This window comes from Contarinia nasturtii, unplaced genomic scaffold (genome assembly GCF_009176525.2).
Source record: "Contarinia nasturtii isolate CC-2019 unplaced genomic scaffold, AAFC_CNas_1.1 Cnas_scaffold_350, whole genome shotgun sequence".
Classification (NCBI taxonomy): Eukaryota; Metazoa; Arthropoda; class Insecta; order Diptera; family Cecidomyiidae; genus Contarinia; species Contarinia nasturtii.
The window spans coordinates 793,465-815,625 of record NW_022197705.1 but is presented as its reverse complement, the minus strand read 5'-3'; the positions used below and the strand labels follow the sequence as shown (position 1 = coordinate 815,625).

At 34.6% G+C, this 22,161-nt stretch overlaps 4 protein-coding genes across 7 annotated transcripts; 2 read left to right on the top strand and 2 right to left on the bottom strand.

Moving 5' to 3' along the window:
* Positions 1–1,956: 1,956 nt before the first annotated feature.
* On the bottom strand, positions 1,957–3,153 carry LOC116338304. 2 transcript variants are annotated; one of them, XR_004200863.1, is made up of 5 exons: positions 3,098–3,153; positions 2,716–2,750; positions 2,612–2,658; positions 2,129–2,288; positions 1,957–2,066 (listed from the first exon to the last, which is right to left on the bottom strand). XR_004200863.1 is itself a non-coding variant. In XM_031763445.1 (4 exons), the coding sequence occupies exons 1-4, from the start codon at positions 2,891–2,893 to the stop codon at positions 1,963–1,965; spliced, it is 489 nt and encodes a 162-aa protein (XP_031619305.1). In that variant the 5' UTR covers positions 2,894–2,918; the 3' UTR covers positions 1,957–1,962. The 2 variants fall into 2 exon arrangements, 1 of the variants encoding a protein (XP_031619305.1); XM_031763445.1 differs by lacking the exon at positions 3,098–3,153 and having other exon boundaries at positions 2,716–2,918.
* A 585-nt stretch (positions 3,154–3,738) lies between these two features.
* On the bottom strand, positions 3,739–10,418 carry LOC116338218 (sodium-coupled monocarboxylate transporter 2-like). Of its 3 annotated transcripts, none has more exons than XM_031763342.1 (15): positions 10,236–10,418; positions 7,495–7,618; positions 7,248–7,406; positions 7,147–7,170; positions 6,941–7,076; positions 6,764–6,829; positions 6,354–6,485; positions 6,129–6,156; positions 5,948–6,062; positions 5,739–5,879; positions 5,293–5,410; positions 4,937–5,218; positions 4,723–4,794; positions 4,398–4,635; positions 3,739–4,315 (listed from the first exon to the last, which is right to left on the bottom strand). In XM_031763342.1, exons 1-15 carry the CDS (start codon positions 10,249–10,251, stop codon positions 4,035–4,037), a joined length of 1,932 nt encoding a protein of 643 aa, XP_031619202.1. In that variant the 5' UTR covers positions 10,252–10,418; the 3' UTR covers positions 3,739–4,034. The 3 variants fall into 3 exon arrangements, with proteins under 3 accessions (XP_031619202.1, XP_031619201.1, XP_031619203.1); XM_031763341.1 differs by lacking the exon at positions 10,236–10,418 and adding an exon at positions 10,055–10,162; XM_031763343.1 differs by lacking the exon at positions 10,236–10,418 and adding an exon at positions 9,965–10,095.
* Positions 10,419–10,618: 200 nt separating this feature from the next.
* Positions 10,619–15,106, top strand: LOC116338093 (manganese-transporting ATPase 13A1). Its single transcript, XM_031763154.1, has 8 exons — positions 10,619–11,077; positions 11,185–11,857; positions 11,921–12,876; positions 12,947–13,154; positions 13,251–13,598; positions 13,676–14,059; positions 14,131–14,750; positions 14,829–15,106. Exons 1-8 carry the CDS (start codon positions 10,811–10,813, stop codon positions 14,943–14,945), a joined length of 3,573 nt encoding a protein of 1,190 aa, XP_031619014.1. The 5' UTR covers positions 10,619–10,810; the 3' UTR covers positions 14,946–15,106.
* Positions 15,107–15,315: 209 nt separating this feature from the next.
* On the top strand, positions 15,316–22,017 carry LOC116338064 (NFX1-type zinc finger-containing protein 1). Its single transcript, XM_031763119.1, has 10 exons — positions 15,316–16,204; positions 16,276–16,919; positions 16,988–17,203; positions 17,274–17,577; positions 17,640–18,740; positions 18,811–18,884; positions 18,973–19,201; positions 19,267–20,347; positions 20,407–20,554; positions 20,625–22,017. The coding sequence occupies exons 1-10, from the start codon at positions 15,745–15,747 to the stop codon at positions 21,882–21,884; spliced, it is 5,517 nt and encodes a 1,838-aa protein (XP_031618979.1). The 5' UTR covers positions 15,316–15,744; the 3' UTR covers positions 21,885–22,017.
* The last annotated feature ends 144 nt before the right edge of the window (positions 22,018–22,161 follow it).

The window sequence follows — 22,161 nt, the reverse complement described above, 5'->3', positions numbered from 1 at the left end:
GACGACAATGTGGTCGGTCTGTATTTTCAACTATTGGCCAAAAGGAGCCAAGTGCAACCAAAACTGCCGCGTGTCTACTCGTTTACCACGCACTTTTGGCTAAAGTTGAACGACGAAGGATATGAGGCGTTAAGAAATGGTCCAAAAACATCGATATTTTTGATTTTGATATGCTTTTGGCTCCAATGCAACCAACTCCTAGCCATTGGTGCGTTGTGATTGTCGATTTCGAAAAACATTCGGTGTTGAACTATGATTCGCTTGACGCGCCAAGCAGCAATTCGATTTTGGTTAAATTGAAGTTATATATAGCCGCCGAACATAGAGAAAGAAAGAACGGAAAAGATTTTTCTTTTGCTGGTTGGAAGGTTTCCAACGAGTCAAGCCAGCCTCTCCAGGAAAATGGTGTCGATTGTGGCGTTTTCTGTTACCAATATGCCGTCAAAATAAGTGCAGTTCCTTAACCCTCCTAGGTATAGAGTGAAAAAAAAACTTGAACGGATAGAGTCGGTCCATTGGACCGCCCATACAAAATGTATGAAAAGTCTATGAAATGAACAAAATTATATTTCTTTTTTTGTTGAAATTTTCATTATAATTTTTTTTAAATGGGAAAAAAGGTTGAAAATAAATAATTTATGACAAAATTAATTGGAATCTGATGATGCAGTTCATACGGACGCTTTTTGGTGCAGTTCGTACACATCGCAATTTTTTCGGAATGTTCACCACAAACATTTTTCATACATTTGCTGCACTGTGTTCGCGTCCTTCTATTGATTTAAGTGGGACATAAATGACATACACTTTTTTTTATCTTGTTTGGTTTGCGTTGTTGAAGTTGACGGTGCTGTTGAACTGTGCTGAGTACAGCTCGATGCGCTTTATTAAATCCATAAGTAGATCTGCGTGCTATTTGATCATACACCAATGCTTCTGATAATTCGATCAAAAATTTCTTGCGTTGAAATGAATATCGATCTCGTGTAATTCCATGTTTTGCATTATAAACAATGAACGCAGCGAGTCCACAATGTGGAGTCCATATACATTGATCAAGTTCATGAAGAAAGGCCAACGATTTCTGCCTCGTTGACATGAATAGCTATGACACAGTTGATCTGAATGATCAACGCCACCTTTTGTGCTGTTATAAAATGTATTGATTTCATCTTCAGAAACCACACTTTTGATCGACAGCGAACGAATCATGTTTGTGTTTCTTAGCTTATATACACATATACTCAAATTCTTTCTTTTTTATTCTTTGCTACATTGCTGAATCTACTCTATATGCACCGTTTTATAACGCAAAATTCAGAATGTGCACTGTTGACAGTTTTGAATTGTTTTATTTTTTACTGTTTATATGAGGTTTTCATGCATTTTGTATGAGCGGTCCAATGGACCGCCACTATACGTTCTAGGTGAGATTTGGTTTTATCAAATGTCCACAACATATACAATTATTTTATGATAGAAACAGTATGCACATGAATTATAATCTTCTGTACGAATAATCTGCCCGAGAAATTTTGAATTTTTTTAATTTACTTCGATTTTTATTCAATTTTTTCAAAAATTTCGGTCCAATGGACCGCCTCTATACCTAGGAGGGTTAATGATTACGAAAAAACGTATTTGAAAATTGAACAAAATTAAACACTGGACATTTTAACTTAAAAATGATAGGAATTTTTTTTATTCAAAAAGGCAAATAATTTGAATCCATTTCAACACGATATACGTCAGCTTCAAGTTAAAACTAATAAATAGAAGTAAAAAACAACATAGCATTGTATTTTATGTGTAACATGGAACGTTATTAATTATTATCAATGAAAAAAGCGAATTTGCAAATATACATATTTTAAATCGAAGGAACAAAATCGAATATTTTTTTAAAATAATTTGAATTACATTTTGGTTACAATATGATTGAAACTTTAATCGTTATTTTCATTACACATCTGGCGATGTAAATTCATAGCCCGTCGATGCAGAGTTGGCCTCTTTGATGTTTTTGTAGATGGAATACTTAACGATAAACAAATAGGCGGAACCGACTGAAAATGTAATCAAATTAAATCGGGCGAATATAACCGACCTTTTTATCTAGACTCATTACCTGTTATAATGCAGAAAACAAAAAGCCCAATTCCTAATAACATTTGACCATGAAGTGCCAATATTGAATAAAATCCCATCGAAATAACCAGAACAATGTACAAAATAATTGACCCGATTGCACTCGTAATAACATTTAATAACATATAACTTGGTCGATTCTATAAAAATGATGAGCAAAAAAATTGTATGAATTTACCAACTTTACACACAAATGACAACTAACCTCAATATGAACAAAAATTGACATAAAACTCAATTTATCCGAAGTCTCAACCGTTTTTAGGATAAATTTTAGTATGCATTTTTTCCGCTCAAATGCCAAAGTGATATATGTTGAGCACTTAAATATTTGAGCGGAAAAAATCTGAACTAAAATTTATACTAAAAACCATAGAGACTTCGGATAAATTGAGTTTTATGTCAATTTTTGTTCATATTGAGGTTAGTTGTCATTTGTGTGTACTTCAAGAATTTGTTTTACCTGATAAATTCCATAAAGCCAACAAGCACTGATAATCAATCCAAATACTGAAATTTAATACAATAATTTTAATTGAATGAAGTCTTATGATTCAAATACTTTACCATTTAATATCCCATATACAAATACATATTCAATCCTATATAGAAATAAAAATATTAGGCTTTGAAATATAGAAATGCAAGAAGTTACAACTCCAAGCCAGCCAATAATTAATCCACCAGTTCTTAAATCGAAACAGCCAAAAAAATTAGAAACCATTGGTAAATTCATATTGAACATTTTATAATTTTTATTTGTCTCGCGATTTAAGTGAAATGAAGTAAATTTAATCAAATGCTGAACGATTAAGAAAAGAATATAGGACGAAAGATGCACAGATGTTTTTGCCTTACGAACTAGTTAAAACAAGAATGATAAAAATTGGTTATTTTATTTTTGAATACAACGAAAAATAATGGCAAAATGCTTAAAATGCGGACTTACGCGAAGAGCTGTGAGAGAATAGTGAAAATATACGAGTGGAAATAAATAAGCGACACGGTTACTATGTGTACCTGTACGCATGTTCTTCACAACTGTTACCATATGAACTAACACGACACCACAAAATTCTTGCGTATTTCCAAATTTTACTCATGGATGATGTCACCTATTTTATTTATAGATTATTGATGAGACCTCAAAGTTGAAAATGAAAGCCTCAAAGAAAAACTACATATTTTTTGTAATGTTGAAAAGAGGAATATATGTTTGCTTAGAAGAAAATTACACATTGCAATAAAAACGGTCAATAAAAACGATTTATATAAGAATAATACGCAGTTTTGACAAGCGCAAACCTCGTTGGGGCACTTCTGATATATGCTCTTTACATCAAAGGATATGTAATAAAAGCATGTCGTGGATTACAGTGCGGAAAAGTTCATATTACAGGTGACATTGTATTTAAATTTTCTTGCATAGATTTGTTAACAAAAACAAAGTGAATATTTTATTTGATACCTACCAAAACTTCAATGAAAAAAAAAGATTGTTCCAATAAGAAAAATCAATCGCATTTATTTTGGATCCTAATAAATAAATAATGAAATAATTTTTAATAAAATAATTGAAAACTTCGTTCATTCGGTTTCTACAATTTGTTAATCATGTATTTTGTTCTTCTACCAGAGATTACATACGAAATATCACAGAAAATGTTTTACAATGACAAATAGATAACATTTTATACATAACATTTACAATATCCTTGAAAATATTTCGTTACATCAATGTTTAATGTTTTAGCTGATATACAATTTAAAAAAAAATGCGTTCGTTGGTCAAAGACTAAATGTGGATGTGCTATCAAAAGATTTTTTTGGCATTTTTTAAGCCTTGAAGTGTATAAATGTAAAAAAATTCAAATTTGTACAAATAATTAGGTTTGATAAGTATCCACAATGTCAGGAAGATGATGAGTTTCCACACTGTGTGTTTGATGGCAGTCACTTTGTCGGCTATTCTCGTCAATTTTCAGCGTAAATAGTTCGGTTGGCTCCGTTGATGCGGTTCGATTATATTTCTGAACAGCAAAGCACTCATCTGGTAAGAAACGATGTATGACTGGGGATATGAGATCGGGATTGATTTTTCTTAAATCCCGTGGTCCACTGATGTAAGATGCAATTATACCAACTATTAATACTGTTGAAACGCCGACTAAAATTTTGAAAAAAAAAAAATGTATTAGAAAATGATTAATTTGAAAGTGATCGATCATTTGAGTGATCGAAAATCTTACTTGGATTGATCCACATAAATGACAAACGATATAGTGGGAACACATCCGATTCATCTACAACAGGTGGAATCGATGAATTGTAATAGCCAAATGTTTCACATCCTCCGATTGACATGTTAAGTTTATGGGATTGAACTGCTCCCGATGCAATAGCTGCTTGTGTGCCAAATGAAATCCACCCTGACATTATCGCACCACTTATCGCACCACATATAGCACCAACATTATTACTCCATGGCTTTAATTGTGAAATGAAAAAAAGAGTTATGAAAAATCAAAGATTCAAATAAATTTCTGACAAATATTTCAATGGAATAAATTTTACCACAAGCATTCCAAGTGTGAATACACCAAATGTTGTTCCAGCTGCAATAGCTGACAGTGAGGTCGCAACTTCCTAAAGGTAGATGATGAAATCAAAATAAAACAAAAAAAAACACGATTAAAATCATGAAAATAATGAAGCAATTTTTCCAATTGCTGAAAAATACAATAAGTACGGTCAATTTGAATTTAAAAGCTAAGATCAATTGTATTACCAAAATTCCTCCAAGTTTTTCTACAATCATCAAGAAAACGAGTGATAATGCTCCCAAGACTAGTACACTGCCTTTTACAATGGCATTCGATGCTTTCTCAGATGGTTGACTCTTGAAACACCCACGACAAATGTCTTCCAACAAAACTCCAGCTGTTGAATTTAAAATTACGGACAAACTACTGAGTGCGGCTCCGAAAATACCGGCTATGAACAATCCCGGAATGCCACGGAGCTTGCTAACAGTTTGCATCACATAAAATGGAAACAATTGATCATCATTCTGGAAATAAAATCCAAAATAAACTATATTCTCAGGAAAACTCGAAAAATGTTTTTATTTATGTTGAAATTTACCTTAACAAATCCAGCTAAATTTGGATCACAATCATGAAATGCGGCAAAAATTAAAACGCCCGCATAACAACAAAACGAGAGGAATATTATGACTCCAATAACAAATATCAAAATCGATCTAAATTTCAAAATGGAAAACATATTAGAAATTCAATAAAGATTTTTAGTCAGAATGTTTTTTTTTTAATCTTGAAAATTGTCTGGTCCAAAACTGATCCAAGCTTGAACTAATTGATCAATTGCTGCTATCGATCGAAAATTGAACGTACTTAGTGTGTATTCGTCATAGTACACTGTATTGCTATGGGGTATTTGCAAAATATGCATTCACCAGCGTCTGGTGAACTGCAATTATCGATAGCAATAACAAATAAATTAGTTGAGGCGTATTGGTACCGAGAAAACAATTTACAAGGTCAAACCAAATTTTAAAAAATGGTGCTCACTGTCTTGCTTTCTTTATGTTCGGTAGCGACATGTATCGCTGAACCATTGTTTGATTGACGGAATTGAAAGATGTCCAATAAGTAAAGCCGCCGATAAGTACACTCCAGAATGTATGTCTTTCATATAAAGATGGATTAAAACTGTAAAGAAAAAGTAAACATGTTTACATACTTATTGGAAAATGCATTTTAATAAAAGTACAACTAACTTGAACAAAATGATTCGATTCCCTTCTGCTGCCTTCTCGAAAGTATTGAAAAAACCCCCACTAGCTGCAGTGCCCAAGCAACAGACCACCACAACAGATATAAACATCACAATCACTATTTGGAGAAGAAGTCACTAGTTGAAATTGGTATTCGTTTTGATCGATTCGTATTGATAGTTACCTTGCCATGCATCAGTTGATACCACAGCCTGTTATCAAAAAATAAAAATAAAATCGTTTTATAACTTGTTTTCTAAAAGAACCTAACAAAGAAAGAAAGAAACTTTGATTGATCTCGACAACTACTTATGTACACTAAAAATATATTATGTTTTATTAAGTAGATGTTTAAACCAAATAAATAAATTAATAGAGATAAATTATAAAAGTATCACAAAACATTTACCTTAATTCCACCAACAAATGTGTAGAACACACAAACTGCGCACACGATGCCGGAGATTAAATAGATATTAGCACCCGTTACTTGGTTGAATGCCAAAGCCGGTACATACAAAACGATGGGCAAAAATAAAATCTGCAAAAAATTAATTCTTCTTATGAGATACAAAAATTTTACTAATAGAAAAATGGATGACACATGGCGTGATAACGTTGTGTAAATAAAAATAGAACCAGAATTTAGGGAACAATGAAAAGATATTTTCGAATTTTTTAAATACATCGTGGACTCGAGTGATAAGATTACAAAAAAAATTGTTTTTCTTTCATTAAGGTCGATTTGAAGCGATTTCACCTTGGTGACGAATCATATTAATGAGGTTTTAATTATTTCATTAAATTATTTTTGCTTACCTCATCAATCACAAACATAACCGACGCTATTGTACGAACGGTTGAACTAAAACGTAACTCTAAGTACTGTAAACGAAACGAAAATGAGAAAATGCTTTAATATCGAATTCGGTTAATTTCATGTGCACTAACATATAAACCATTTAATGTTACTTAAATATTTTCCAACATCTTTACCTCATACGAAGATCCAACTTGAAGTGTTGTGAAAACAGGTAAATAAACCGTACTAACGGTATAGCCCATAAATACAATTGCTATGATAATTAACCAATATTGTGTGCCGAAATTATATATCTCTGCCGGTGTTCCTCTGCCGATGGAAAAGAAAATATTTTTTAGCATTGGCATTTTATTTTATTGAAGTGTTGATTGTAACTTACAGAATCGTAACACCTGAAATGTAGCTGAAAATGACATAATAGTAATTTGTTGATAGTATTATTTTGCAGCTCTTTGGAACTATTAAGTAATGTCAATTTACCTGGCCACAAGACTCATTGCCACCGGAAACGGTTTCATTTTCCTAGAACCTAACAAGTACTCATTCAATGACTTCGAACCGAAATCACTGACCGGTTTTTTTGTTACTTCATTCTCAACAGGCGCTCGTTTTCTTTTCGCATTTTTCTCAGTTCGTCGCCTAATTGAGTAGAAAACAAATAAAAACAACTATAATAATTAGCATTATGTGTGACACTGTAAGCACATAAATGCTTTTTAATACATACTTGACATATCCAAAGTATGCGCCCGATGTGGCTGATAAAATCAGCATAGCCGAGAATACACAATAGTCCACAATTTGAAAATGGGATTCATTATTAGATGTAAAACCTCCAGATGACATTTTTTCTAAAATGAAAAATACATCTTGTTTAAATTAACAAATCAGTTTGATTCAACTATTTTTTTAAATAAATCAATCTTTTTTTGTTTTATTTCAACCGTCAACCATTTTAATAGCTATCAATTGCTGGCGTCATAGTTGGAATTTTATATGAATATGATTAAATGATTGTTCATTAGATCGTGTTCAATCGTATTGAATTCACGTGACTTCGTGTGATATCAGATTTGATCTTTGGACCAAATGTTTTCCATTAATTGCCGCAATTCTTTCGTTAAAAATGAGCAAACATGGTTGCACGCGTTGACGTTTTATTTTTAATGCAAAAAATTAACGATCAATTTATCAACGTCTATCCATAAAATGGCGCAGTAAAAATCGGCAGAATGTATGAAAATTCCCAAAATATTGTTTTTTTCTGTTTCATCATTATTATTTACAACGAATTATAATGAGAAATTTTCAAAATTGATAAGCTTTTTTCCACAGATTACAGATCCCACATAAAAGACTTGAAAAATGAGATGTGATGATATGACCTAGGCATGAACCAAGAGGTCTTCATTCTACACGTGTGTAAAGAACCATTTACTTGTCAATCATATGACTTTAATAAAAAAAGCTGTTCGTGAAATTCTTTTTACACTTTGAATAATCAAAGTCCCGTTTTATTGAAACAAAAAACATGTCACTTTGCCCATAAGGAAGTTGAATTTTATTTCACGTGCAAGTACACTTAAAAGGATAGAACAAAATTTAGTACGGTGTCAGTATTAACAAGAAATTCTTAAAATGTTTCTCTATCACTATACGGATTAACTCTTTAGCTATACAATTTTATTGACACTTATCCACATCAAAGATTTAATTATTTTATAATTTGAACCAAATTCGAGTGGATTGTGAAACGATTTATTGTACTATTGTTTTGATTCAAATGGCACATGATAAATGAGTCTAGCAACAAACCGCCGTTTCTGATAAGATAGAATGTGAAAAGATGTGATTTGATGTCAAAATGTCTGTAATTTTATTCCGAAGCCCGTGTGAGTCAGGCAACTGAATGAAACTTTTCGCCCTTGATTGAACTGATCAATCGTGCATTTCTCTTTTTGCACTCATTCCATTTTATCAACATGAATGACGTCAAGGAAAAGCATTTCTGCAGTGGGACACTTTTATTTAGTTAATTGAACTCTATTTATCAATTATTGATATAAAAGAAATATGCGTTAAATTAAATTTGGTTGAGTGTTGTGTTGTTTTACTATATGTACTTTACACACTTTGATCACACAACAATGAAAACAAAATGAGACTACTTCGAATTAATCACAAATTTCAACTGAATTGTCTCAATCAACAAATAAATTGACTTGATTTATTGGTCACCGTTTTCGATTCATACGTTAAACGATGAATTTGCAAAATATTTGGTCGATTTGCTTATATCCACGCATAGAAAGAACTTTTTGCAAAGGTTTCACGATCGTAGCATAAAACTTGAATTTTTTTTATAACGGTTGTCTTTCACTCAACTTGTTTTTTCGCGTGAACACATTGGAATCAAAAAAAATATATATGTGAGATTATGACCTAGCTTCATCTTGATTGCAGCTAGCAATGTCGTTGATTACACAGTGTAATTTAGACCCCGCATTTGACAAGATTTTGACTAGATGTGTGATGAAAATTTCGTTGTGTTAATCTTGAAAATAAAAAACTTGTTTGAAGCAACAAAAAACACATATGGCATTTCCTTACATTATATGTTATCGGTATAGGAAATTGACTATTTTGAAAGTGCATTTACATTTATGTAAATAACACAGCGAGTTACATGTTATAGACAAAACGAATCATTTAACGAATGAATCGCAACATATTTAAATTTAGTGACTGAAATTCATGTTATCAAACAACAAAATGAAATCCAAAGGCCATCGATATAAATATAAACCGTAAATCCGACTAAGTAGCGTCACCAAAATCAAATCGTAATTAAATAACAGACACTTTTTTGAATCGCATTATTTTGTGGCATCAAAGGGTATTCATAGCACGTGAAAATGTGTGCGAACATACACGTCAATTGATGCCAATCAAATACACACATATGTTTGTTTTGTTCTCCGTGGCATCTGTGATAAAAATATAAATGTGATTGATGAAAATAGACTATTTTTAACAATATTGCCACTTCTCAAGCAAGAACTTGCAAAATAAAATCATTGATTTATCCATTGAAATCTTCACGGTTTAAAAGTCACACAGCCGGCACTGTTGTGTTATTCTGTTAGAAAATTGTTTCCGCAAAACGGTATAGAACAATAATATAAAATTTAAATGACCTTGTTGAATGCGGGTCGTAATTTTGTGAGAGAAAAAAAGAATTGTTTTCAGTACACTAAAAAAAATTTGATGACGATTTTATTTACAACCTTTCGCAGTATGATGCGAAATTCGACTAAAGCTATGAGTGAATGAGCGCGTCGAGTCGCCGGAATAGACACGATTAATGCATATATACATTCATTTTTGATGTTGCACGTATGAAAGAATGAATGAACGAACAAACGATACAGATATGTGTTTGTATTTAATAGCCAATACGATACGCACCTTGGACTATAAACATTTCAACACATTTTTATTATCACCGATTACTATGTTTATTGAAACTCTCACGTTGTCTTTTTTTATTTGTCACAATTTTCTTTCTTTCATTATCTCTTTACATAACAACTACAAACATGCATTGGTTTATCTTTCTCTCTTTTGATACGATTTTACATGTGCTGTTGACAGTAGCCGTATGAATCGATTTATTCTAATTGAAACTGTCAATATGACTGTTGCGACGGGCAACTTCAGGTCGGTTCACACTAATGGAAACATTACGTATTTTTTACGTGAAGGGGAATATGAGAGAGAGAACAAAAAAAAAATAATGTCGTGGTTTTACGTAAAAATTGACACTTAACAGTGGTATCAGCCGCAACGTCACAGTTTTGACTTTTCCATCATCATAAAACACACGTAGAGTTTTGCTTGTTCCTCATCTGAAAGTGAAAAAAAAAACTCAATTTACATCAAATTGTTGTATTTTTTGTATTAATTTTCACTCAACACAATTGAGGTTGGCCGGTACTTTTGTTTTCTCGTTGAATACAGTCAGCCAAAACCTCACATAAAAAATGACACCGAATTTTAAACAAAAACATTCAATCGACGATTTAGTTCATTATGTCACGCTGCATAAAATCTTACCACTTGCTCTACGGGCCATCGTTTGGCCATTCGTTGTGTTCTACTTAATTTGTTTGGGATTTATTTATCAAACGGATCCGGAAAACTATGAAATCGGACTCATAGCGTTAGCTATCGTGGGATGTTTCCACATATTGACCGTATTATGTTGTTATTGGAGTGTTCATATAGCAGCCTTTCTGAATTGCCGAAAGGTAACTTTGATCATATGAAAAAGTCGAGGAATTTGTGAATTTTTAATCAATCGATTTGTAATATATTCATACTGTTTTTTCATGCCATTTTTTGTATCAATTTTCAGGTGAAATTTGAGTTACCACAGCAAAATGTTTTTGCAAAAGTTGTGCCGATGCCAAATAATGGGTCTCCGGAAATGGTCCAGATTTATAGTACGCAGTTGAATAATGCGGAACAACAAGTGATCTCATGGTTTGTTTTCCAAAAAATCAAATACGTTTGGGATGCGAACAAGAAAACATTTCGTGGCATTGATTTTCCGATTAATAAAACATATGGCGAGTATATGAATAGCAAAGGACACCAAAGTGAGGAAACTGTTGAATTGGCCAATAAACGATATGGTAACAATCAAATGGAAATGGTTGTGCCAGAATTCATGGCATTATTTATTGAACGTGCCACTGCTCCGTTCTTCGTATTTCAAATATTTTCCGTGGGTTTATGGTGTTTAGATCAATACGTGTACTATTCGCTGTTCACATTGTTTATGCTGGTAATATTCGAGTGTACTCTAGTCCAACAACAGCTCCGAAATATGGCGGAAATTCGAAAAATGGGCAACAAACCAAGTTTAATCAATGTGTATCGCAATAATAAATGGCGTCAAATCATGTCCGATCAATTAACACCTGGTGATTTGATATCGGTAGGGCGAAGTAAGAATGATACATTTGTACCGTGTGACGTTGTGCTGCTGCGTGGCAGTTGTATCGTTGACGAGAGTATGTTGACGGGTATGTTGTTGTTGTTTGATGAAAAAAAATCAGAGTTTCTTAATAAAACTCGTTTATTTACAGGTGAATCTGTGCCACAAATTAAAGAATCACTTGAAGCAACCGACGAAATCCAACGTGAACTTGACCCAGAAAGTGATGGAAAATTGTTTGTTTTATTTGGCGGCACAAAAGTCGTTCAGCACACACCACCAACAAAGGTATCACTTCGAGCACCTGACGACGGTTGTATTGCTTATGTTATTCGTACCGGATTTAATACATCACAAGGAAAACTATTACGGACCATTTTGTTCGGTGTAAAACGGGTCACCGAAAATAATTCCGAAACATTTGCATTTATTTTATTCCTTTTAATATTTGCACTTAGTGCAGCCAGCTATGTATGGATTAAGGGAACAGAGGATTTAGAACGTAGCCGTTATAAATTGTTCTTGGAATGTACACTTATTTTAACATCAATCATTCCGCCAGATTTGCCAATCGAATTGTCACTGGCAGTGAATACGTCATTGATAAAATTGGCCAAACTGTATGTGTTTTGTACAGAACCATTCCGGATTCCACTAGCTGGCAAAGTACAAATTTGCTGCTTTGATAAAACGGGAACGTTAACGAGTGATGACCTTTTGGTTGAAGGAATTGCTGGTTTGAGTGACTCCACGTCGGACATTGTTAGTATCGCTGATGCAAGCGAAAAGACGGTTAGCGTTCTTGCAACATGCCATTCACTTGCTCAGCTTGATGATGGTTTGGTTGGTGATCCGCTGGAAAAGGCCACATTAACAGCGATCGATTGGAATTTAACCAAACAGGATTCGGTCATTCCGAAAAAAGCCAAATTTAAAGCCATGAAAATCTATCAACGATTCTATTTTTCATCAGCACTGAAACGAATGTCTGTGCTGGCTGGTTATTTAGTTCAGTTCACCAATGAAGTTAATTATATTGGTACTGTGAAGGGGGCACCTGAAGTTGTTATGAAGATGCTGAAATCTGTACCGGAAAATTATCAAAAGGTCAGTAGTTTATTTGTTCAATTGATAGTTTTCATTTCAATCGAGTATAAACTTAATTTTGCATTTCTAGACATATTTGGAGTTTTCACGACGTGGAGCACGTGTTTTGGCGCTGGCATACAAAGAGTTTGGCACATTGGATGCACAATCGGCGCGTGAAATCAAACGGGAAGATGTGGAAAAAGATTTGGAATTTGCTGGTTTTGTCATCATTTCTTGCCCGCTGAAGAGCGATTCAAAGAGTGCAATCAAAGAAATTGTAAAATCAACACATAAAGGTATTCATTTTTATTTTGTGATGCTTATATTGGAAAGTTTCGGTTCAATGTATTCAATACATGATGTGATTTTTTTTTGTATGTTGTTTTTTACAGTCGTAATGATAACTGGTGATAATCCATTGACCGCATGCCATGTAGCAAAGGAACTTCGATTTACACGCAAAACTATTTTGGTGTTAAGTCAAGATATACAAAACACCGAAGATGATAAGCCAAAATATATTTGGATATCAATTAATGAGGATCAAGTCGAGCAAATCGACGGAAAAGCATGGAAAAGTCTGGTGCAAAATTATGATTTGGCAATAACTGGCGAGGGACTTCAATATTTGTGTGACTATCAATATCAATATTTCCAAAAAATTGCACCTTATATTACTGTTTATGCTCGATTTGCGCCTAAACAAAAGGAATTTATCATCACAACGCTGAAGTCACTTGGTAAGTTTGGAATTGATAGTAAACTAAAGAATCAATAGAACGTCGTACTTAATAGAAATAATTTTTCTCACCGACAGGTTACTTTACGTTGATGTGTGGCGATGGCACAAATGATGTGGGTGCACTGAAACATGCTCATGTTGGTGTTTCAATTTTAAGTAATGCATCAATAAAGAAGAGAAAAGTAAAGCCAGACAATGCCCTATCGTTGTCTTCAGGTTCAATTATACCACCAGCCGGTGGTAATACCGCCGCACAGAATCGCATTCGTGGAGCAAATGATCGATCTGCATCGTCGATGACACCACGGGAACGTGCAATTGCCAAACATCGTGAACAATCACAAGCGCTCATAAATAAAGCCCTAAAAGATATCGAAGAAGATCAAGTTCAAATTGTAAAATTGGGCGACGCATCCATTGCCGCTCCATTTACAAGCAAAACATCATCGATAAATTGTGGTATGTTTCCCGCCATTACCAATATTCACTTAATAGTATATTTAATGTGTTCAATATTGTTCTCTTTGCAGTGACAAACATCATTAAACAAGGCCGATGCACGCTCGTCACAACACTACAAATGTTTAAGATATTGGCTTTAAATGCGCTCATTTCAGCCTATTGCCAATCGGTTTTATACATTGATGGTTTCAAATTCAGTGATACGCAAGCAACGCTTCAAGGCATCTTTATTGCAGCGTGCTTTTTATTCATAATTAAATCAAAACCATTGAAAGTTCTATCGAAAGAAGCGCCATTGCCAAATATTTTCAATTTGTATACGATTTCATCGATTTTACTTCAGTTTGCCGTTCATTTTACCGCTTTAGTCTATCTAACGTCTGAGGCAACCGCTCGCAGTCCACCAAGAGAAGGTAAAGTGAAACTAAACATTGATCTGGCACCAGGCGAAGAAGAGGAAGCATTCAAAGCAAATATCATCAATAGCACGGTGTTTATCATTTGCTTTGCATTACAAGTGTCGACATTCGCTGTCAACCATAAGGGCCATCCCTTCATGGAAAGATTACGCGAAAATAAATTCTTAATGTATACGATAGCAGTATCGAGTGCAGTCATCGTTGCACTCAGTTTTGGTCTATCCAGTTCATTGAATGAAACATTCGAGATTGTCGAATTTCCCGAAGAAGTAAGTGCAAATCAATTTTTATTTAATGATACACAATAGACTAAATTACTAATTTCCATGTTTCCCTCTTTTTTATAGTTTAAACAGATTTTAGTACGAGTTCTCATTGCGGATACTGTACTGGCTTTTGCTGTCGATCGAATTTGTTCATTTCTATTCGGATCTATTCGCAGATCAGATATATTATCGGACTAATCCATTCCATTGAAGAACGTGTTTTATCCAGAAATTAAACATTTTATTTATGTATTTTTTCATTCGATTGTGTGCATTGAAATATGTATTTTTTTGATTTAGACAACTAAAATAAAGATGAATAAATCAAAGAGAAATCATTACTTCAACTTTGTTGACAATTGCTTTTTTTTGTTTTATTTTACTTGAGTGATCATAACGACTCAAATGTCAATTGACATTTGAAATGGAACATTCGCGTCTTACTTTAATATGTATTCATATTTGGTTTAGCGCATACTTCTTGTTGAATGTATACGTATATGTCACAGTGACAGCACAGCTTTTGCGACGTGAATATTATCCACTTTTGCTTTTGTTGAAGAGTTTTCGCATTCCGAATCGGTATAATTTATTTATTTCTTATTTCAATCGAATAATAAGAATAAACATACTTTATTCGTTCTGCCGATGAAATATTTTGATATTATTTCGCTTAGTTTGTGTTTATTCTGAATTGTTATAATTGTTTTTGTTCTCGTTAAATCGGAGTGTAGCATATTGGATGATAACGAACAAAAAAGAATACGACGAAAGAAAAAATAAGAAAAACAATACAGTCGACGTTCTGTATATAACTATGATTTAGTGTAGTAAGTGTATTGAAAAGAGTGCATGGATTGCACAAATATAACACTCCTTTCATCATGCTTCGTCTTCGCTTCACATACACAGTACATGTTGATTTAGTGGGCTATGCATAACGGCATCAGTACTATATTATTTTCAAACCGAACAAAGAAAATCATTTAAAGACAAAATGGAGGATGGGAGGAATAATAAAAAACAAAATCGACCATTTGGTCAGAAAAGACAAAATAATTTTCGCAATGGAGACAATAATGGGAAAAATAAAAAGAAAGAATTCACAGAACCTGCCGGCCCAAGTGGTGGAGGAAATCAAAATAATCGAAAAAAGAATAATGAAGCCAAACACCCGATTGGCTACAAAACACTGGAAACCGTGCTTGAAAAAGTTGAGAACGATGCCGAGTTTATATTGAAATTATCGTCCAAGATGAACGGATTTCTACTTTTGCTCGACCAACAACCAATTCGTCCGGATTTTATGTGTCTTGTTTTGGCGGCTCTTGCCAGAGCATCGAAAAGTTCCACCGAACAAGACACGATTCAATTGCTTGTCCATTTTTATATGGAAATAATTCCAAAATTAAACAGCAAGTCGAATTTTTATTCGGTGCTCAAGCTATACATTTCAGGTAATGAATAAATAAATGTTATTTAATGTTATTATATGTTAACAATTTATTGTTATTCTCATTAAAAATAGATTTTGATAAAAATCTTGCCATTCATTCGCCATGGCGTCAAAAACACGTTGAAGCCATTCAAAATTTGTTAATATTTTTGCGTCGACTCCAATTGACACTATATCAAAAATCATTTGATGCTGTGCGCGATCTAATGCAAAACATAACTGCGCAAATTGAATTTTTAAATCGAAAAGGAAACGCATTGAATGAATTCATCGTTGACATGATGAACCAATTAAATGATTCAGTAGAGAATTTCGAGCAAATGAAAGAAGAAACAGAAAAAATTGAAGTTTTGAGGGAACCACCGGAAGAATTTCGAAAAATCGGAATTTACCCGGGCACCTTCGATATATTAAGCAATCATGAACCATTCATTCGCAAGAATGTCATTGACGGGAAATATTCGGGTGGCGTTGAGCACTATTTGGACGTTCAATTTCGTTTATTGCGCGAAGACTTTGTTCGTCCATTGCGCAATGGTATCACTGAATATCGGAGCCTTAAGGACAAACCAAAAGAAAAGGCTGCAGCGAAGTTTCGCATCAACGATTTGAACATCTATCAAAATGTTCAAATTTATGGCTCGAAAATGTTACACAGCGATCAAGTGTATTTCTGTAAATTTGATTGCACGCCATTCAAAAATTTACGATGGCAGGTGAGTTTCATTTTAAGCATTTTTTTTACATTTTTTTTTATTTAAAATCGTTTGCATTGTTTATATAGTTTAATAAACGAATGATGTCCGGATCGCTGGTATGTCTTTCGCAAGACGATTTTGAAACGTTCTTTTTCGCCACGGTGGGCGGAGCTGGGCCACGCAATCCCGAGAAATTGGCAAAAGGTGAATTTCAAATAAAACTTGAAATCGAAAGTTCAGAAATGCCAGAAATAACACCACTAATCAATTATGTAATGGTGGAATCGCAAGTGTACTTCGAGGTATGTGTACTTTTTGAATGAAATGATTACATTTAATGAATCAAGCATTTAATTTTGACATTTCACGTAGGCCTATCGTCACAATTTAAAAGTGCTGCAATCATTTGGAAAAGACAATTTTCCCCTAGAAAAATACATCGTTAATGTCGATAAAGTCATCTCACCTCCGTCATATTTAACCAAAGATTCTGTCTATCTAATTTCAAACGGTTTGCCCGAAACAGATCCCGAAAGAAAACTGTCGCCAATTGACATGCTGAGCAATCAACAATGGCCGCCGCGTGAAGATTTTAAATTGGACGAATCTCAGTATGAAGCGTTCAAGGCGGCATTAACAAAACAAATGGTTGTAATTCAAGGGCCGCCTGGTACAGGTAATTCATTTCAAACTAACTCTGTTTTATTTTATTCATTTTTTTTTGTTTCTTCAAATTAGGTAAAACATACATTGGGTTGCGCATTGTCGAAGTTTTGCTTGCCAACACTTTGCAATGGCCTATATTGATTGTTTGTTACACGAATCATGCACTGGATCAATTTCTCGAAGGTATTCTGAAATTTTGCGACACCAACGTTGGACAGGAATTGGTTCGCATTGGCGGAAAATCACAATGCGAAGCTTTGGAGAAATTTAATTTGTCCAGTATCAAGTCCAACATGAAATCAAAACGTGAAGTACCCGGGTACATTCACCAAGGCCGCCGCGAGAGCAGTTTTCAATTGCAAGCAATTCAAGCGAATATTACATATCTTGAAAAACAAATGGAACACTTAACTGACAGTGTACTTGGAGATGAGCTCCAAGAAGTAATAAAGAACCTTAATCGGAAACATTATGACCAATTACGTATTCTAGCAAATGGACGTAGTTTTAACGAAGGAATATTGAATTGGCTTGGCTACGTTGTGAAAACGGATACTGATGACCAAGAAAACAATGTAAATAATATAAATAACGATGATGAGATTGACGATGAATTAATACAGGAAGTTTTTGACGAGGAAGTGGAAGAATTGGATGAAGAAGATGTAAGAGCAATGGAAGAACAGCGGTTCATTGAAGAGAGTTCCGATGAACAGGATGAATTCGATGATGATGATGCCGCGCAAGTTCCGTTCCAAGATTTTCATGCACCAATAAATCTCAATAATATCGTTTTGATGGATAATGAAGACGCCGATGGCTTCCAACTCGTTAAAAATAGGCGAAAAACGCTTAAGCGACAAATTAAACAAGAAATTAAGAAATCGGAAACAATGTTGGAGGAACATGCCATAGCAGTTGCAGATATCAATACACTCTTCCCAAACAGTCGCTGGAACCTGTATAGATTATGGAGAAAGTTGTATATGCAGACGTTTGAAAAACAAATTAAAGTTCATCGTGATGCATACCGAACGGAATGTCTTCGTTTCAATGGTCTAAGAAACCAAGAAGACATTGAAATTGTGAAAAAAGCCAAAATTATTGGCATGACAACGACTGGAGCAGCCAAATATCGTCATATCATTGATGGAACGAAACCAAAAATAACTAGTAAAAACCATTGAATTGAATCATTATTTTATTAAATCGACTGAGACTAATAATTTTTCATTATTTCCAGTTGTCGAAGAAGCGGCCGAAGTGCTCGAGGCACACATCGTAACTGCGCTTTGCAAGCAAACAGATCACCTTATTGTGCGTGCTAATCCTTGATGATCGTTTTTTTGTTAATATATTTCATTAGTGTGCCATATATATATTTTATATAAATCTATATTTCCAGTTGATCGGAGACCACCTTCAACTCCGTCCGAATCCAGCAGTCTTTGAACTGGCTAAGAAATTTAATTTGGAAATTTCGTTGTTTGAACGATTAATAAAAAACCAAATGGAATACTACCAGCTGAAGCAGCAACATCGAATGCGACCGTGTATTTCATCACTACTGGTGCCGCACATATACAAGCAATTGCTCGATCATCCTTCCGTAGAAAAGTACGAAGATGTAAAAGGTATAGATGCGCAAATTTTACATTTTTCACCCAAAATTGTACATATATTGATTTTTATTTTACAGGCATTTCCAAGAATATGTTTTTCATAAATCATTGCAAAAACGAAGCGTCCATGCAAGAAACTCGTAGTCACCTGAATGTCCACGAGGCCGAATTTATCGTTGAGCTCTGTCGGTATACAATTCTCCAAGGATACGAGACATCCCAAGTAACTATACTAACGACATACTCTGGTCAATTACATGAAATTCGAAAGCTGATGCGTGCTCAACACTTACTGCGAGGTATTCGGGCGGCCGTCGTAGACAATTATCAAGGAGAAGAGTGCGATATTATTTTGTTGTCTTTTGTTCGGAGCAACGAAGAAGGTAACATTGGATTTTTAAAGGATTCGCATCGAGTCAATGTTGCTCTCTCTCGAGCACGAAAAGGACTTTATTGTATCGGCAACTTTGATTGTTTGGCCGAGAAAAGTTCACTATGGAAAAAACTGTTGACAGATTTGACAACACAAGATGCGATCGGCAATGCATTGGAAATCTACTGCCAAAATCATACCGACTACAAGAATTTGGTGAATTCTAAAAAGGATTTCGATGCGGTACCAGAAGGCGGTTGCAAGCTACCGTGCGGTTATCGTTTGCCCTGTGGTCATTCTTGTGCAAGCGTATGCCACATTATTGACGTAGAACACATCGATAAATACAAAATTTGTCACAAAGATTGCGACAAAATCATTTGTGAACGAGATCACCGATGCCAGAAAAAATGCCACTACGGAAAAGAATGTGGAGCATGCAGCAAAATGGTTGAAAAGTTGCGAGTTGAATGTCAACACTTGGTTCGAGTTTCATGTTCGAGTGATCCATCATTGGCTCATTGTTTCAATCCATGTCAAAAGTCCCGCATTTGTGGTCATAAGTGTAAGAGTCTTTGCGGCGTATTCTGTGAGTCAACACCTTGCAAAGAATTGGTACAGCAAAAGTCCCCATGTGGGCACACAGTAACCATCAAGTGCTGTGATGCCAATATTAGTTCCAGATTATTGAATGCATGCACTTCACCATGCGGAGTCGAATTGATGTGTGGCCATTTGTGCAGAGGTTCCTGTGGTCGATGCAAATTCGGAAGACTACACATAAGGTATATAGTTTTGCACGCATGGAATCTCTTTCAGATTTAATATTTCGATTTCATTTTAGTTGCCAGAAGAAATGTACCAGCATATTGATTTGCGGTCATCCATGTCCAGACAACTGTTCCGTCGACTGCGCACCATGTAGACAAAAATGTACCAATAAATGTGTGCATTCACAGTGTGCGTTCCGTTGCGGAGATCCATGTCCACCGGTAAATTGATGGATTCAATGCAAATAATGATAACAAATAATTGCCATCATTTTTTTTTCTCGATTTTTAGTGTATGGAAAAGTGCAATTGGCGTTGCGAACACTTGCAATGTTCTAAGCTCTGCTCTGAACCATGTGATCGCGAATTATGCGAACATCCAAATACGAAATTGATTAGAAAATGCCAACATCAGTCAATTGGCGTTTGCGGTGAGAAAATACCACGATTGTGCCGAATTTGCGACAAAGATGAAGTTGAAGAAATATTTTTTGGAGACGAAGATGAAGAAGATGCTCGATTCATTGAATTAGAAGATTGCAAACATGTCATCGAAGTAAAAGGATTGATTCTTTGGATGAAAGCAGAGCCCGAATCAGTCGAAACCAATTCAAATAACAACAACAACAACAACCAAAACAGCATTCAACTTAAGAAGTGTCCCAAATGCAAAACTATTATCCGTAACACCAAATCCCTGAACACTTTTATTCAGGCTAGTCTGAGAGATATTGCCGCCGTGAAGCTCAAGACATGTGGTGACCGAATGTTAAACATCATTACTCAACATACTTTATTTGAACGAGTTGAGCACATTTTGAAGGAAGAAAAATTTGGCGAAAAGTTACACGCAACGATGCGCTTTATTTACCAAGAAATTCAAAATAAAACGAAATTAAAAGAACACGAGTTTGCAAAACCAAAACAAACGTTGGTAGAGCTCGAAAACAAATTTGATTTGGTCGAAAGACTTAAAAGGATTGCTTTGGCGTTCGAAGGAAGACAAAAATTGCAACAAAATATCACCACCGAAGTGATTGAGAAATTCGAAAGACGCCTGCAAATGGTTGCATCATTTATAAGGGAATTCAAAAATTGCAATCAGCAACGTGCTGACGTGACAACTGAATTAACAATGCTTGAATTGATGAGTGATGTGATTATTAAGGCAAGTACTCAACCATTTAATGACACGGGGAAAAAATTGTTGGAAGATGCATTTGAGTTCGCCAATAAATATGGCACTGCCACGGAAAGTGTTCGAAAAGAATTTAGAGAGATGGTGCGTGAGGCGAGCAAACATTTTTCCGGTATTGGAATTTCGGTGGAAGAAAAGGAAATGATTTTAAAAGCAATGGGTCTCTCACGTGGACATTGGTACAAGTGTCAGAATGGTCATGTCTATGCTATTGGTGAGTGCGGTGGTGCCATGCAGAGAAGCAAATGCCCTGAATGTGGACAGGGAATTGGTGGCACAAGTCACACGTTGGATAGAGGTAATGCTGTAGCTACCGAAATGGATGGCGCAATACGTCCCGCGTGGCCTCAATAAACTAACGGAGACATTTTTGATGACTCCTATTAGTTAAATGATGATTCAACCATTTATATTTTGTTGCTACTTATTACGTTCGTTCCCAAATTATTAATTTTGGTTTTGATCAAAATCGTAATTAATTATATTATGTAGCATTTTTTAAAAACATTTTCCATTTTTTCTTTATTTTTCATTCAATAAAGTTAAGTTACAATGCATTCCACGATGATATTTTTTTTGATAAACAAAGCTGTGTCATAATCCAAGAAACATCATTCTGTAGTAAGTATAT

What these genes read in the sequence shown, in the direction of transcription:
- LOC116338304 (XM_031763445.1), bottom strand. Translation starts at nt 2,893, where the DNA reads ATGTTCAATATGAATTTACCAATGGTTTCTAATTTTTTTGGCTGTTTC. An exon ending in TGTATATGGGATATTAAATG is followed by an intron (nt 2,659 to 2,715) that starts GTAAAGTATTTG and finishes ATTAAATTTCAG; the next exon opens with TATTTGGATTGATTATCAGT. An exon ending in GGCTTTATGGAATTTATCAG is followed by an intron (nt 2,289 to 2,611) that starts GTAAAACAAATT and finishes TCATTTTTATAG; the next exon opens with AATCGACCAAGTTATATGTT.
- LOC116338218 (XM_031763341.1), bottom strand. Translation starts at nt 10,145, where the DNA reads ATGTATATATGCATTAATCGTGTCTATTCCGGCGACTCGACGCGCTCA. An exon ending in ATCAACTGATGCATGGCAAG is followed by an intron (nt 6,063 to 6,128) that starts GTAACTATCAAT and finishes TTCTCCAAATAG; the next exon opens with TGATTGTGATGTTTATATCT. An exon ending in AATCGAATCATTTTGTTCAA is followed by an intron (nt 5,880 to 5,947) that starts GTTAGTTGTACT and finishes TTTTCTTTACAG; the next exon opens with TTTTAATCCATCTTTATATG.
- LOC116338093 (XM_031763154.1), top strand. Translation starts at nt 10,811, where the DNA reads ATGACACCGAATTTTAAACAAAAACATTCAATCGACGATTTAGTTCAT. An exon ending in TGACGAGAGTATGTTGACGG is followed by an intron (nt 11,858 to 11,920) that starts GTATGTTGTTGT and finishes GTTTATTTACAG; the next exon opens with GTGAATCTGTGCCACAAATT. An exon ending in AACATCATCGATAAATTGTG is followed by an intron (nt 14,060 to 14,130) that starts GTATGTTTCCCG and finishes TTCTCTTTGCAG; the next exon opens with TGACAAACATCATTAAACAA.
- LOC116338064 (XM_031763119.1), top strand. Translation starts at nt 15,745, where the DNA reads ATGGAGGATGGGAGGAATAATAAAAAACAAAATCGACCATTTGGTCAG. An exon ending in AACGAAACCAAAAATAACTA is followed by an intron (nt 18,741 to 18,810) that starts GTAAAAACCATT and finishes CATTATTTCCAG; the next exon opens with TTGTCGAAGAAGCGGCCGAA. An exon ending in AGCAAACAGATCACCTTATT is followed by an intron (nt 18,885 to 18,972) that starts GTGCGTGCTAAT and finishes CTATATTTCCAG; the next exon opens with TTGATCGGAGACCACCTTCA.